Source organism: Notothenia rossii, assembly GCF_949606895.1.
Source record: "Notothenia rossii genome assembly, chromosome: 11".
In the NCBI taxonomy this organism is placed as follows: Eukaryota; Metazoa; Chordata; class Actinopteri; order Perciformes; family Nototheniidae; genus Notothenia; species Notothenia rossii.
The window spans coordinates 46,728,201-46,743,385 of record NC_136910.1 but is presented as its reverse complement, the minus strand read 5'-3'; the positions used below and the strand labels follow the sequence as shown (position 1 = coordinate 46,743,385).

General features: G+C 39.4%; 1 protein-coding gene across 3 annotated transcripts in view; it reads right to left on the bottom strand.

Moving 5' to 3' along the window:
• sardh (sarcosine dehydrogenase) overlaps positions 1-14,454 on the bottom strand; it is a 39,656-nt gene extending 25,202 nt beyond the window's left edge. The window contains exons 1-10 of one of the 3 annotated variants that reach the window (XM_079658375.1): positions 14,224-14,454; positions 11,491-11,699; positions 10,607-10,743; positions 10,279-10,457; positions 8,948-9,127; positions 7,289-7,412; positions 7,054-7,154; positions 5,093-5,197; positions 1,595-1,724; positions 60-146 (exon numbers count right to left, since the gene is read on the bottom strand). In XM_079658375.1, coding sequence (XP_079514501.1) covers positions 60-146; positions 1,595-1,724; positions 5,093-5,197; positions 7,054-7,154; positions 7,289-7,412; positions 8,948-9,127; positions 10,279-10,457; positions 10,607-10,743; positions 11,491-11,675 — 1,228 coding nt within the window. In that variant the 5' untranslated portion in view covers positions 11,676-11,699; positions 14,224-14,454. Of the gene's footprint in view, positions 1-59; positions 147-1,594; positions 1,725-5,092; positions 5,198-7,053; positions 7,155-7,288; positions 7,413-8,947; positions 9,128-10,278; positions 10,458-10,606; positions 10,744-11,490; positions 11,700-13,187; positions 13,347-14,015; positions 14,150-14,223 lie in introns of those variants that run through there. The other 2 variants (XM_079658376.1, XM_079658374.1) reach the window with 2 other exon arrangements.
• Positions 14,455-15,185: the final 731 nt, after the last annotated feature.

The following is a 15,185-nucleotide window of genomic DNA, read 5'->3' as shown; positions in this document are numbered from 1 at the left end:
CTCTACTTAACAATCTTCCCCTGTTCCGTGTTTGATTTTTCCGTCCCTGCAGCACTTACCAGCGCTGTTGAAGCCACAGCCCAAGAAGAACCCTCTGACCTCCGGGGCCTCTCCCATCAGAGGCTTATGGTCGGCTGTGAATGACTCTGAAAACAGAAGGAAGCAAGAAAAACGTTGTATGAAAGTTGGTTGACCACACATGACACATTTTTCTACTATGTGTAAAAGATGAGTGACAGCGATACAGTTTTGTCCAGGTCCCTAAAGTCTTTCCTGTGCTATAAGTTTAATAGTTGTTTTTTTTATGTCAGCAGAAAGACTGTTCTATTTCATTACATAATTACATTGATGTGTCATCTATTGATTTCGCATAAAGGTTTTAATAGAAGATCATTTTAGTTTTTTTAATAGCTACCATGTAATTTGACCTACTGGCTACAAATCAAAGCAGCATTTTTTTTTTACAAAACTAGACAGGCAGGAGAAAACCATTTGTATGCGAATTCAATTTTTTAAGCATTATTATTTGTAATATTTTTATGAAAAAATGTGCTTAATATTGGATCTTTTCAATAGCATTCATATCATATGAACATATAACTGCAAATCTAAACAATATATTCTTTATACACTGAAAAAGCAGCATACATCTCTTAATTGGAATTACGTCCACGTATTATTTTATATAAACATTTGTTTTTCATTGAAAAGTTTGAATTTCTTTCAATTGCTTCATGGTTATTTGACCAAGTGACTCCAACAAAATACCATAATGTGTTTCTACACACCTTTTTAAATATTATTTTAAGTTTTCCTATTTTATATGAATATTTTTATAACATTTCAGCTACTTCTTTATTGGATAGCATATCATGTGACCTTATGACTCAATATCAATGCAGGATTTGAAGAAAGCGCACTATTATGATTCAAAACTTCAAATGAAACAAAAGCCGGCCTCAAAGCGAGGGCCACTCCCAAGGAGAAGCAACAACTTTGATAAAATCCATCATTTTTGTTTCTCTTTCATCGGAGCTCTCTCCCCCTTGACTTCTGTTTTTCTCGCCACTCACTACATTTTCAACTCTCCCCTCTCCTCTTCTTATGTTTTTTCTATTCCTTTAAGTATGCATCAATGTTTTCAATTGTCTTTTCTTTTTTCCTTTTCTGTCTTCTTCTGGTCATTCATCCCTACAATTGGTTGTAATGTTGTCCCTCGAAAACAGCTGCATCACACTATGATGATGAAAAACCCAATTCGATACTGAAACTATTCAGGCTAGCCACAGATTGGCTTACTCAACCACTTTCGAAACCTGATATTGCCTGGATAAAAACTCAGGCTCCTCTTCAAACATTCATAGCCTGCTAGGTTAGATATTCATGAGCAAATACAGTACAGCGGTGCATAAGGTATTCCACAGATGGACACATTCTATTCATTTTAATGCGTCTAATTCGACCATTGAAGGCTGCTTGATCCTGGTTTTGAAACCTACTGTTAGAAAATGTGCATGCAGGATTTTTTATTAAAAAATGATGATTTTGTGGAACTACTGTGTGTATCTGTGTGTGTCTGTGTGTGTGCTAGTACCTGGTCCACAGACGGTGGACTTGATGCCAGTCTGCTCCAGAGCAGGAACTCTGTTGATGGCACCCTCAATATGTTGCGTGAATACATCCCAGTCCAGGTCAAACAGGCTGAAGACAAAGTTATCGGACACCTGGGAAATAAAACAGCAGTAATGTACGTGAGGACTTAGTTTTCTAATTCGGGCCAAACATAAGTGTGCCATTTTATCTGCCCATGTTTGGATGTTTTTCTAAGAATCACTGTTCAAGTTAATGACATCCTGCAGGAACACAGTGATCTTCAGAAACAGGTGCTCCAGCAAGGGGGTGCATCTTCCATCAAGAAAGATCAAGAGATCCATTTTGTGGAAATGTAAATGAGCAACTGATTGAGCACTCACAGGTTGATTACTGAGTGCATGTGTAGAAGATTGTGTATTTGTGCATTTTCTCTTCAGATTTGACTAAAAAAAATAGATATAGTCCAGGCTGGAATAACTGATTTGTTTGACCACTTGGGGGCAGTAGTAAACAAGTTGTAAACACTGACGGGTCACCACCTTTCCCTGTAGGTCCATAACTAGGGGTGAACTCCATCTCAGATTGTTATTTGGAACATCGACATGTCCTGAAATCTTGATTAGGTCCATTTAAAAATATATATAAACAAAATACTCAGGTCTAGCTGTTTGGTTTATTTCCCCACAAAATGATTCTACTCTACTTCAGTGGATGGTTGGATGTGTAATGTTGGTGCATCACCAAGACGTGCTCTTCCCTTTTTCTTCCTCATCACTGGTGACAAGAACACTGTGACTTTGGTCCAAGTGACGGCATGAGCCTGTAGACCAGCGACTGTGTGAGTAAGTCAGCACAGTCCTGTAGCATCTGTTGAATCGACTCTTTCCCACCAGGGAATAGACATCTGTCAAACCCCTCTCTGTTTCCTGTCCAAGCGTTAATTTACTCCCATCTGGACTTCACCTCCTGCAGCCTGGCTCAAATGCTTTTACATCTCATACTGGGCAGTGATGACCGCCTCGCCTTCAAATGTTCCCCTCCTACACTAATCTGACTGATTTAGGGTGCACAAAATAAAATTGCAGCACATCAATGCAATGATTTTATCAGTCATGCATATCTTCATGTACACTGGCAATGATCCGAGTGCCTCTCCACTGGAATTTCAGTCATTCAGCTTTTACTTTCAGAGGGTGACTGCTTTCTGAGTCATTGCTGACATATCATACCAAATAACAGCAACGTACACTGCTAAATATAGGTGAACCTTAAGTCAGGAGCTAGACAGGAAGGTAGAGCAAGAAAACACTTCCTACGGCTTTACAATTAGCGTCAGCGCGTTCACTTTCAGTTCTGATTAAGACTTAAATGTCACAGGGATGTGCGAGCTGACAGTAACCGCTTTCATGTGAACAAAGAATTTCTGCATTATTACCAAGGTCTGACACTCAAGCGGAGTATCTAAGGAGCAGAGTTCTTTGTCCTAGACCTCCCACTTCTCTCAAAGCCTCCCAAGCCATCGATCCTGCTCATCTTCACTCGGAAGGCTTTCTCTATTCTCTCTGTCTCCCCGCTAATTCTCCTTTCTGTATCTCCTCTTTCTTCCTCCATTCGCCTCAAGACATCAAAGTAACGCTCAGCTGCAGAACGAGAACAAAAGGAGCTGCTACTGCACAAAGAAATCCTCTAAAATGTAAAAACCACAACATGACTTTTACATTTCAGTTTTTGACATTTGATTACACCAAAAGGGGAAATATTGTTCTCTTAGTGAACTTTATAGATTACTTAAACGCGAGCAAGGCTAGCTGCCCTTACTTCCAGTCTTATAGCTTAACTAGCCTCCATGCTACAGAGATGAGCGGTATCAATATTTGTATCCATTTATTGGCAAGAAAGCAAAGCTCATTTCCCAAAATGTGACGCATTTTCTTTTATTTACATTTGGCAGCAACACTTTTTAAAAATATATTTAAGAAACCATTTTAATGCAGGACTTTTACTTGAAATCGAGTAATACTTTTTCATGATACTATGATATTGAAACAATGGAAATGTATTTCTTCTCTTAACCGCTGGTAGATTAGTGAACTAACCCTCACAGTTTATGAGTCATGTTATAATACAGTTTGATCTCAAAGCTATTACAGCAGCGGCTGATGAAGACAGAGAACGAATAACAGACTTAAAAAGATGATGTTAAACTGTCAAAGTGTAAAAAAGGATTGAACCCTAGTCAAACTAGTCTATGCATTTTTTACTTCAAGGCTGGATTATTGTAACTCTTTATTATCAGGGTGTACCAAGAAGTCAGTCAAGTCGCTTCAGCTGATTCAAAATGCTGCAGCTCGTGTACTAACCAGAGTTAGGAAAAGGGACCACATTACTCCTGTTCTGGCTGCCTTACATTGGCTCCCTATAGAACACAGGATAGAATTTAAAATTCTTCTTCTCGCCAACAAAGCCCTTAATGGGCGGGCGCCATCTTACCTTAAAGAACTCATTATACCCTACTGTCCTACTAGGGCATTGCGTTCCAAGAATGCAGGGTTGTTGGTTGTTCCTAGAGTCTCTAAAAGTACAATGGGAGCCAGAGCCTTTTCTTATCAAGCTCCACATTTGTGGAATCACCTTCCAGTTTGTGTTCGGGCGGCAGACACCCTATCAGTTTTTAAGAGTGCGCTTAAGACCTTCCTTTTTTGATAAAGCTTATAGTTAGGGCTGATTAGATTCAGCCCCTAGTTTTGCTGCTATAGGCTTAGTTTGTCGGGGGACATCTTACTTCTTCCTTCTCTCTGTCTGTACCTGTGTACTCTCATGTTCCGAATAACTCAGCTTCCCCAAATTTCTTTTTGGTGTCTATCTACAGCGGGATCCTGAGTCGTGGCTGATCCTGAGTCCTGATCTGAGTCCTGGACTTCGAGTCGTGGCTGAACCTGTCACTGTGGTCCTGCCTGACTCTCATCATACTACTTCCCTGATGGCTCCCACAGGACTGATGACATCCTCATGGATTCATCTTCTTATTATAGACACATGCATTTCCAAACATTTGGTCTACCTATGTTTTAAATGTATTATCTTTTCGATTTACACACGGCATCTATTGCACGTCTGTCTGTCCTGGGAGAGGGATCCCTCCTCTGTTGCTCTCCCTGAGGTTTCTCCCATTTTCCCCTTTAAACTGTGGGTTTTCTTTTTTTGGAAGTTTTTCCATGTACGATGTGAGGGTCTAAGGACAGAGAGTGTCGTATTGTCATACTGATATTCTGTACAAACTGTGAAGTCCACTGAGACACAAATGTAACATTTCTGATATTGGGCTATATAAATAAACATTGATTGAACCCTATTTAGCTTCCTGATTAAAGTATTTGATTTTGTGTCAAACCAGACAAATGTGTGCCATCAATCTCAATCACGCACATAGACAGTCAATATGAAGTCTCAAAGCTATTGGTATAATACGGTTAACATTTGAAATAATATGGAAGCTCACCTCATCCCAGAAGACGGGGTTCTGTTCATAACCACCGACAGAAAGGGCGTCACCTTGGAGGCGCAGGTACACTGATGCATCATGGTCCCTGACATTCGGCATGTTCTGCACAGAGCAAAGATAAAGATGGAAACATTTAAAACATGGATTAGTCTATTCATATTCTGATGTAATAACAATATGATGGGAAGATTCATATGCATGAACAAGAGGTGGATTATTTCCGTATCTAAGAAATTCAATATTTAGTTTTATAGCAGCTAAAACTATAAAACACTGTAAAACAAAAACAGCATATCCTTCCAGGTAATGGATTACAATTATAGTAAAATTGGAACCAACATTCTTGGATGACTTTATGTCAACCAACTAACTGGACTACTAATTTCAACATAACTGCTTATCACAAGGAAACCGAAACAAAAAATCTGCTGAAACAAACAAGATAATTACCATGCTGTTTACCAAATTCTCTGAGGATTTCTAGTATTTTTGGTACTTTACGGAGACATACAGAAAGGGTATAAAATATGCAACATAACAACCGTAAACATTCTTAACAGCCTCAGTGCCATATACAATGACATGCCTTAACAAACCATAGAGTTTCTTTATGTATGGTATGTCAGATACTGACACACCATGAAATCCTCTTTCAAAAGGGGGAAGCATTCACCCTCCTCCAGACTGAATACATATTCTTGTAGAAGTGTATAATGAATTGGTACCCTTTAAGAATGTTGTACCCTTTGGTTTTGTATCTTGTCACGAGTGCTTGTCAATCTAAACCCAATTGGCTCTCTCGGTACAAAAACAAAATACCAAGCTGACATTTAAAAAGAGCCCTCTACATGTAATAATATCCAAACTGCTGCTTTCCTCTCTTTAGCGATGCTTACAGTCAGGCAGCTTGTTGTGATCCATACACTGTCCTTCATGCACTCACACAGATAAAAACATACATGTAAACCCTCCACAGTAACTCATCTAGTCACACACAGATATGTGGTCGGCAGAGATGCTTGATCCGACAAGTTGGACACCCCGATGAGAACAGATTCTCTGACGGCAGGGTATGGTGTGTGAGTGTGTCATTCTGTGTGTGTGGGCTGATGTCTGTGTGTACATGATGTAGCAGTAATGCTGGTTAAGCTGCTCTTAAACTACATACCACAGAGAAGCTCTGACAGCCCCCCTAAAACCACTGGCCTCTAGAGGATGAGCACAGTATGTGTGTGTGTGTGTGTGTGTGTGTGTGTGTGTGTGTGTGTGTGTGTGTGTGTGTGTGTGTGTGTGTGTGTGTGTGTGTGTGTGTGTGTGTGTGTGTGTGTGTGTGTGTGTGTGTGTGTGTGTGTGTGTGTGTGTGTGTGTGTGTGTGTGTACACTAACTAAAACTAACATGCGCTAGATCAACAATCAGAGGTACAGTGGATCATGTATATCTGCCTCCCCAAGGCAAACGTTTTCAGCATTAAAGTACACAAACAGGACACTATCCTTTTCCCTCTCGTAGAAACACACACATCTCATTCCAGCACTCACAAAAAGCATCCTGTACCATTACAGGTGTAAACCTATTAGGTCACAGTGCCCCCTGCTGGTCATACTGACATGATACAGACAGAAGAAGGTATTCCTGCTACCACAAGGAATTAAATAATCAGAAAGATCCAAGTAGCCTTATTTTGGAAAAAGGAAAAGGCACCCTGGTTAACATACTAATACAAGTGTCTCCCATAAAGTGAAAGTACACAAATTATCATAGTATAAATTCCTTTGGTTAATAAAACCCACTTTGCAGATTCTACAAGTTAAATAAAAGTAAACAAACACAAGAAGCATAAATACAGACTTGCTGAACTTTTTGGTTCCACTTTATGTGGAACAAGTTCTGTGTCAAAGAACATTGTGCTAATTGTGTTGTTTTATTCTTACTATAATACAGTACATCATGAACCTACCTGTATGCCTTCAATTCTCTCTGTCACCACATAGGCATGATGCATCGCAACAAGAGGAACCTTTACTCCAGCCATCTCTCCCAGCTTGGGGGCCCACACACCTGCATATAACACAAAGAGAGAAAACATTTAATAGAAAAAGCTCCTTTTAAATGTAGATTAACAAATGTTTAATTTACATGTCAAATAAAACCAAAAAGCTTTTAATCTTTAATTTGGATGAATAGTTAGGCACCTGCACAGTTGACCACACAAGATGTCTCAATGGTCCCATAAGGGGTCTCCACTGCCTTCACCCTCTTAACACCGAGGTCATCAGTCCGCACTTGGATACCACTCACAGGGCAGTTCTCAATCACCTGATGTAAAGAAAAACAATAAAGATAATGAGTTAATCCGATTTGCACCAAGCCCTGTTTGTAGTGTAGAAATTTTCTGTAAGAAACATTAATATAAGAGCCCTTTAATATCTACGTATATTCACGTATGGCGCTGTACAATAGCTGCCCACTGCTCCTAGTACTAGACTCCTGGTACTAGGATGGGTTAAACGCAGAGAACAAATGTCACTGTGTGCTGTGTGCTCTGCATGTGTGACCATTAAAGAGGGTTTCATCCCTCCCAATTATATTCTATGTTATCCAATGTTGCAGTTACAGCGGCAGGGGTTCAATTTACTGAATCAATCACTCTTCTCCATTTTGCCATAGTCCACTTCATATTATCACCGTTTCTTACAGGTTAGAACTACTACAGTACTGTAGGTTGTAAAATACTTTTAAAATGCTATACACACATGTAGTAGTTATCTGAAAGTACATGTGACCTGAGGTTTCCTGGAAAGCTGTGCAGTTTGTGTTATCGTTGTGAAGTACCCACAAGTAGCTCCCTTTAAGCTTAAAGTTAGAATCTAATCACTAAAAGGCTTGCCTCTAACTAATGTACATGTAAACATAAAGCCTAAACCTACATTTTGTACTCTATTTTTTGTTTAAAACAGTGTTTCGTTACATTTACACATTGCTATTCAAGACGTAATATGTTCAAAGAGCAATACATGTTTAGCTGTACAAAAGGTTGTGACATGGATTTCTACACTGCTCTCTCGTGTTCAGATAAGGGTGCTATAAAGAAAAAAGTTTGCTAAACGGGAGTGGCAGGTAGACGGGCTGAACTAAAGTAGAATTCTTTACCAACTTTGACAAAGATCTACCAAAATTTCCCAAACAGAAAAGTTACACCTCATTAAATTATTATTATTTCTAGCATTTCTCATCAAGCTATTTGCAGAGAGATTAGTGGGATTTACCTAATGTGAACAATTACCATGACGTAAAACACACGTAAAAGTATGCAAAACTTAACTGAAACTCAAATCCCGCTACAATTTACAAAGAATATTTAATTTGTTTGACGAGACTGCAATTACAAATAGTAACATTCCCTTTAGTATAGTGATGTCACGTTCGCGAACGATCTGATTTTTTTGAACGGCACTTTGGTACGAACAAAGTCTGCCTGTCATAAATCCACTCGCCTTTAAAGGAAATTGCTTTCCTGAATCCAAATTTGCCATATATGATGGCATAACGCGTGCTGCTTGAGTAGTAGTTTGGCTGGCTGAGACATGTAGCAAGTTATACATTTTCTGTGAGTAAAAGTAGATTTCTGGTAATACAGTCAATCATTATCTTGGTGATTCTTTTGCAGATAAACCTATTAACCCCGCTCCCTTAAAAAAAAAAACGGCTCTTTTGAACGGCTCTCGGAAAGGAACGGAGCAATAAGATTCGGCTCCCTTCAAAGAGCCGTAATTCCCATCACTACTTTAGTATACAGATACTTATCAATTAAAAGAACTTGTGTACACAGCATTATAAACAGGGCCCATTACCGTGGCCCCCCTGGCGGTGGCCGCTCTGGACAGGGTGGTGCAGGTGCCTGCCGGGTCCATGGTGCCATCTTTAGGTACATACAGGGTTCCATACAGATCATCAACGTTCATCAGAGGGTACAGGTCCTTGGTCTCCGCCGGTGACAGAACATGGGACTCGATACCATAAACTTTACCCAGCTAGAAACGAGGGGACAAGGCATGGTTCATGGATTTTTGATCAGTTTAAAATCACATTTATTTTACATAATATGAGAACATATTGCATAACATTTCCGGAGACATATGGTGGAGGCGTTAAGTTACAGTAACTAGTAGCATGATATTAATTAGATTGTTTATCTAAAACATGTGTGCTGCTTTTTCCTTGTTTCACACCATGCAATGGTTAGGTGAAGTTTCCAGTGAACTTTGAACCTCAAATACACACAATCAGGGTAAACACAGCCTTATCCCTGCTCTTATGCATGAGTGTGTTGTAAATTCAGCAGACCATTAATGATATTATCTCTTACCATGGCTTCTTTGTGCAAAGCAATATTCAGACTAATTGATTGCCAACTTGAAAAAAAGTTAAGTGAGCAAACTGCATTGTCTTTATTCATATGATATTATGATTTTCGTTCTGAATGCCACACTTCATGGAGGGTAAGTTATAATGCAGTACTTCAAAATGCTGTTTCAAATGAAAACCAGTTACACAAGTTATACTAATTCTCAGAGGTGGACTGGGAAGTAACTAAGTATATTTACTCAAGTACGATACTTAAGTAAAATGTTGAACTACTTACTTGAGTATTTCAATCCTATGCTACTTTGTACTTCGACCCCACTACAATTCAGAGGTAAATGGTGTACTTTTACAGTACTCCACTACATTTATCGAATACCTTTAGTTACTTTGCAGATTTGGATTTATAACGTGAAATATAATCAACACTTTAATAAGACTTTAATTACACCTGGAGTATACTGCCGTATACAAAGTCATTAAAACTAGCTGTACCTCTACCAGCTTTGATAACACTTTAATGCATCAAGAATTATAACCAAAACATATAATATACATTATTCTGAAATTGGCCAATCTGCATAATGAGTACTTTTACTTTTGGTACTTTAAGCATATTTGGATGCACATACTTTTGTACTTTTACTTGAGTAACATTTTGATTGCAGGACTTTAACTTGTAACAGAGTATTCTTAAACTCTGGTACTCCTACTTTTACTCAAGTACAAGATCTGGGTACTTTTTCCACCTCTGCTAATTCAGCCCTAAATATTTTACCTCAAAGCTTAGCATTTTCAAATTAGCAATCTCACTACATACCGACATGAGGCGCTTGTACTCGTCCAGCCTTTGTTTGTTGGAGGCAATAAAGAGTCCTCCGTTCTCGATCCAGCCCGTGTTGAGGCCCGTCTCCTCCTCCAGGTCTTTGCTGATCACATTTCTGGTGTGGGCTAAGAGCTCCACCTCAACATCACTGGGACGGAGCTGCCACAGCAGGCCTAGTAAGCAGAGAGAGAAAGATGTGTGTACAGTTTGCAGTTGAACATACAACTTTAAGCACTTGACATAAGGAGAGTGAAGATACTCTGAGTCAAGTATAGAGTAAGAGTGACTTGTTTAAACAGTAACAGTGAACTTAGTGTGTTACCTGCAGTGTGCCAGGTGGTGCCAGAAGTCAGTCTGTCTCTCTCCAGCAGAACTACGTTGGTCATCCCCATCTTAGCCAGGTGGTAGATGGTCTGACAGCCCAGACTGCCTCCTCCGATCACCACTGCTTCTGCTGACCTGTAGCAGGTGGCAGGAAACTACAGGTGAGCTGAAAACACGACTTTAAAAGTGGGACAAGGACAATGCCAGCCACACCACTCACTGAATCAAACCAAGTGACAAACCTTAAGGTCATTTAAGCTGAGGAAAAGTTTTTGGGGGTAACACATTGTCTGTTATGTTAAGAGTTAGCAAGAATCTGATTAGTTCAGCTACTGTAAACATAAAGACCTGAAACGGGAGGAAATAATCAGCCTGGAGGTAACAAAGTCTTCCTAGATGCACCTTTAAAATAACAAGGAAAAAACGTGTAAAAACAGCGGCTTGTTTTATGTGGAACTTTGCCACACTAGCCTGTTTACTCCTCTTCTAGTCTTAACACTTAGCTGGCTAATGGCTGTAGTTTCATACTCAACAGTGTTATTGATCTTCTAGTCATGTCTTGCCACAATAAGCAAATAAAACCATTTACAAAAATATAGATTTATGATTTCAAATTGTAGTTTTCTTGCCTGAATTTTAAAAGTTGTTTAAACGATCTACATTTTCAGACCTGAGATCTGTTCAGGCCTTGCGGAGGCCACCATGACTATTATTCTTACATCAACTGGTCCTATGTATTGATCAATTGCACAAACCCTCATATGTGCGTATTCCTGATGCCTAATCATCCCAACATGAAGTAAGAATTTAATAAGAAGTATACTTGAAGAACAATAGAAATGATTAATTAACAGAATCTATCTATTTATCCCCTGAGCTTACTTGGGTAAAGGCTTTGTTGGTCCAGAGGACTTGCCGACCTCTTGTTTGAGTGTCTTCTCATAGGGAACACTTTTTTCCGAGGTGGGCTCTGAGCTGTAAGATCGAGCTGTTGTCCGGCTCAATGGAGAGAGAGGGGGCCGCACTGCAGAGACCACCCTCCTAACTGCACTCCCAAGGAAGGCCATGGCCCCTGTGGTCAGTCAAGGGACCTAAAAGGGAGAGTAACAAGGTGTGAGGCTGCAGTGTTGTTAAGGTCAAAGTCAAGTATTGTATCATCTGTATATCCTATGACCTGTTTCATAATAGTTTTACAGTAAAACATGCGTGAACTTCATGGTTACATAAAAGATAAGCATGTTACAACCCTTGGATCTAGATGGATGAATGGATTCAGTGATTAAGGAATGGGCACACTAAATTGTCATCGCAAGGCCCAATCATATAGCTGCAGCAAATGTCTTCATTTGTTCTCGAAATAATCTTTATGTATATGAATCATATTGTTTTGTGATGAAACTTGATTTTCAGGTTGCTCCCCTCAGGGTGACGCTCTAGAATGCTCCTGCCAAAGAGATAAGATTAACAAAAGGTCCTTTTATCCCAAATTCATTTAGAGTGGGCAACAAACAACAGTACAATTACATAAGGGAGCGTAGAATATTCAGCAGGGATTTGATTGCAATACTTGTTGTAAGAATTGAGAGATATTTGTTCTGTTTTCTGTGATTTTACATTGTGTATGTTTTTGTGTGTATTTGTGTATGAAATCATAGATAATTTCCCTGCCTGGACTTATTATGTTATATATACAAATAAGTGATGACATTACACAAATCAAATGCATATCCTAAATCAGCATGTTATGGTTGCAGAATATGTAGCTTATTTATAGTTATTAAATATACATATGCAAATAGTGTGTGCTTAGTGTGTACAAGTAAAACCATTTACTTGTAAAACAGGTGGTTTGAGATCATGTTATTCCAGGCAGCAAAGACTATAATATTCTTTGTGGACTTTAAGGTTCACAGAGCCACTTCATCAAATATAATTATATTAAGCTTTGCATTAAACAACACGGTTAATCAAATACAGTGTTGTAAAAATACTGCTAGGTTAAATGCCCTCTCCTCCACACTGCTTAGCTGGTTTGTGAATTGGCGAGAACTAGCTGGATTAAACCTGTCTTCAATATGAAGAGAAAAAGGTTTTAGCTAAGTGAACTGTGGACTTTATCCTTCTATGCTAATTCCTTATTTGGCCTGTCTTACTTGTGCAAAATCTAATAGCAAAAGCAAAACAAATCCCAACACATTTCAGAGTGGCTGCTTGAGATAAACAGCGTTGTTGCATTGGCAACCGCTACGTCTTGCGCTTTTTACGCACTGTAAAGTTATATAGCCTGTGCACAACTTGAGGATAAACTCTAGCACGTTAGCACACACAAGTACATAACAGAAAACCCATTGAATAGACTATATGCAATACATGTAAACGCTACGTCCTATAAAAAAAAAATAACAACAGCCTGAACAGCTGCAAGCTAACGTGGCACTAACGCGCCATGTGATCTCTCACGCCACACGCATGGCATTCAAAACAGCTTTACGAAACATGCACGTTCAATCATAAAGTAACTTTGTTGCACGAGAACACTTCGGTTTCCACCTAATATAAAGGCAGTTGTTTCCACTTACACTCGGTTCCGGTAAATACGATACAAACAGTTTGCAGAAAGACGGGATTTGCAGTCTTGGGAAATGTCCGAATACTAGTGCAGATAGACAGCGTTTCAAAGTGTGCAGTTCAGTAGCTGTCAGAAAACGTGAGCAGCAGTGGGAGTGCAGTTGTATTTCCTGTGTTGACCCCTCCCCGTATACTATGGAAAGCCCAAAGTGTGCTAAATGGAGCGTGCAATTTGTTCACAACCTACACAGTTGGGGAGTCAAATAGGGACAATATTGCTGATATTGGGCAAAAACATCAAATATTTTTTTAAAGCCCAACACGACTCAAGCACATTTTAGTCTGCTAATAAAGCAGGTCCCCTATTATACTGTTTGCCATTACTTTATTATAGGTCTCAGATACAAAACATGTCTCTGGAGTGCAAGGACGTAACCATGGAGTCAACTTTGGGGGGGGGGGGGGGGGCAAAAATTAAATACAAATTTGAATACTAATTTCCTGCCATTCTAAAGGAAAATATATAAAATTTCACTAACACATGGGATACTTTAAAACCTGTTGTTGCAAAAAACAACAATATTCACAAAACTGTGTCTCAAGCATGGGAGTAGGAAGCATCCTCAATGTCGGTGGGACAATTTGACAGGGGGTGTGGGCAGGTGGTGGACCTACCCTGCTCTAGGGGGGTCTGGGGGCATGCTCCCCCGGGAAGATTTTTTTTTTAAATGTTGAAGTTAAATGCATCAATGTGGTGCACTTTGAGAGCAACATTATGGACTAAATCTATGGATACATCTCTCAACATCCATATGAAACAGAACTGTAAACAGATTTACCTTTTCTTTGTGCATATTTTACAAATCAGTCCCCTAGCTACTATTCCTGAAAAGTTCGGTTTTAACATCAGAACTATAAGTTATTTACACAAAGAAGCTAAACGGGAGGGTTCATTAACATTAACATTACGAAATAAAATAATATAGTTTAGGGCTAACTAGAAAAAGATACCAGAACTGACGGAGGGCAAATTAAAACATGACTGGCCTGTTTGGAGCATCAAAGCTAACTGAAGCTGGACTCGGACGTGCGACAGCGAAATACACCCCCCGGGTACAAAATAAAAGTATGCATAAACAAACAAAGGCGGACCCAATTTACATATGTAAAGAAAATATCATTTTGGTGAAGAAAATAAAGATGTTTAAGTATACAAATAGCCAAAATAAAAAAGTCATAGTGTTACGAAGGTCACTGTGGACTGATGGCTTCGGGCCTTGTAATATCGCACATGTGGTTTAGTTTGGAAGTGTTCCCCTCCCGCTTTGTCTGTTGCTCCTGATTGTGTTCACCTGGTGCCCTGTGTTGTCTCCTCCCCCCTCACCTGTGTCTTGTTGATTGATTAGTCTGTGGGAATTTAGGCTCTGTGTGTTCTCTGATTTTGGTGTGAGATCCTTGTGGCTGCTGACTGTGTTCAGGTGGACAGCAATTGAGGCTGTGAATCATGTGCCCATGATTTGAATAAATGCCCACACCGGGTTGTATTTGAACTCTCTGCCTCTGCCTCCTTGCTTGCTCGGGCCGCTCAACGGTCAGTCTCATACATAGAATAGCAATTTTATTTTAATTGCTTTATATCATTTAGGCTATATATTGGGGGAGACATTTTGAGCGTATCTGAATATTGGGAGGGATGTGTGTCTCCCCAATGTATATGGTGAATTCGGCCCTGCTGGAGTGTTTGGCATCGAAATACCAACCAGATCGTAGCATCCCATAGTCCCCTCTGTTTCAGCCCTGTTTCAAAAGTGCTGATTCTCTGTCTGTTACATAAAAATAAGCACACGTTATTATTAATAATAATAATAATACTACTAATAATAATAATAATACAAATATAATAATACATTAAGTCTTTAAATTACATTTTTAATTTGTAATCATCTTGCGACCCCCACTTTGGGAACCCCTGCTTTTGGAGGAGATACAGGCGATAAGGTGGGCGGGTG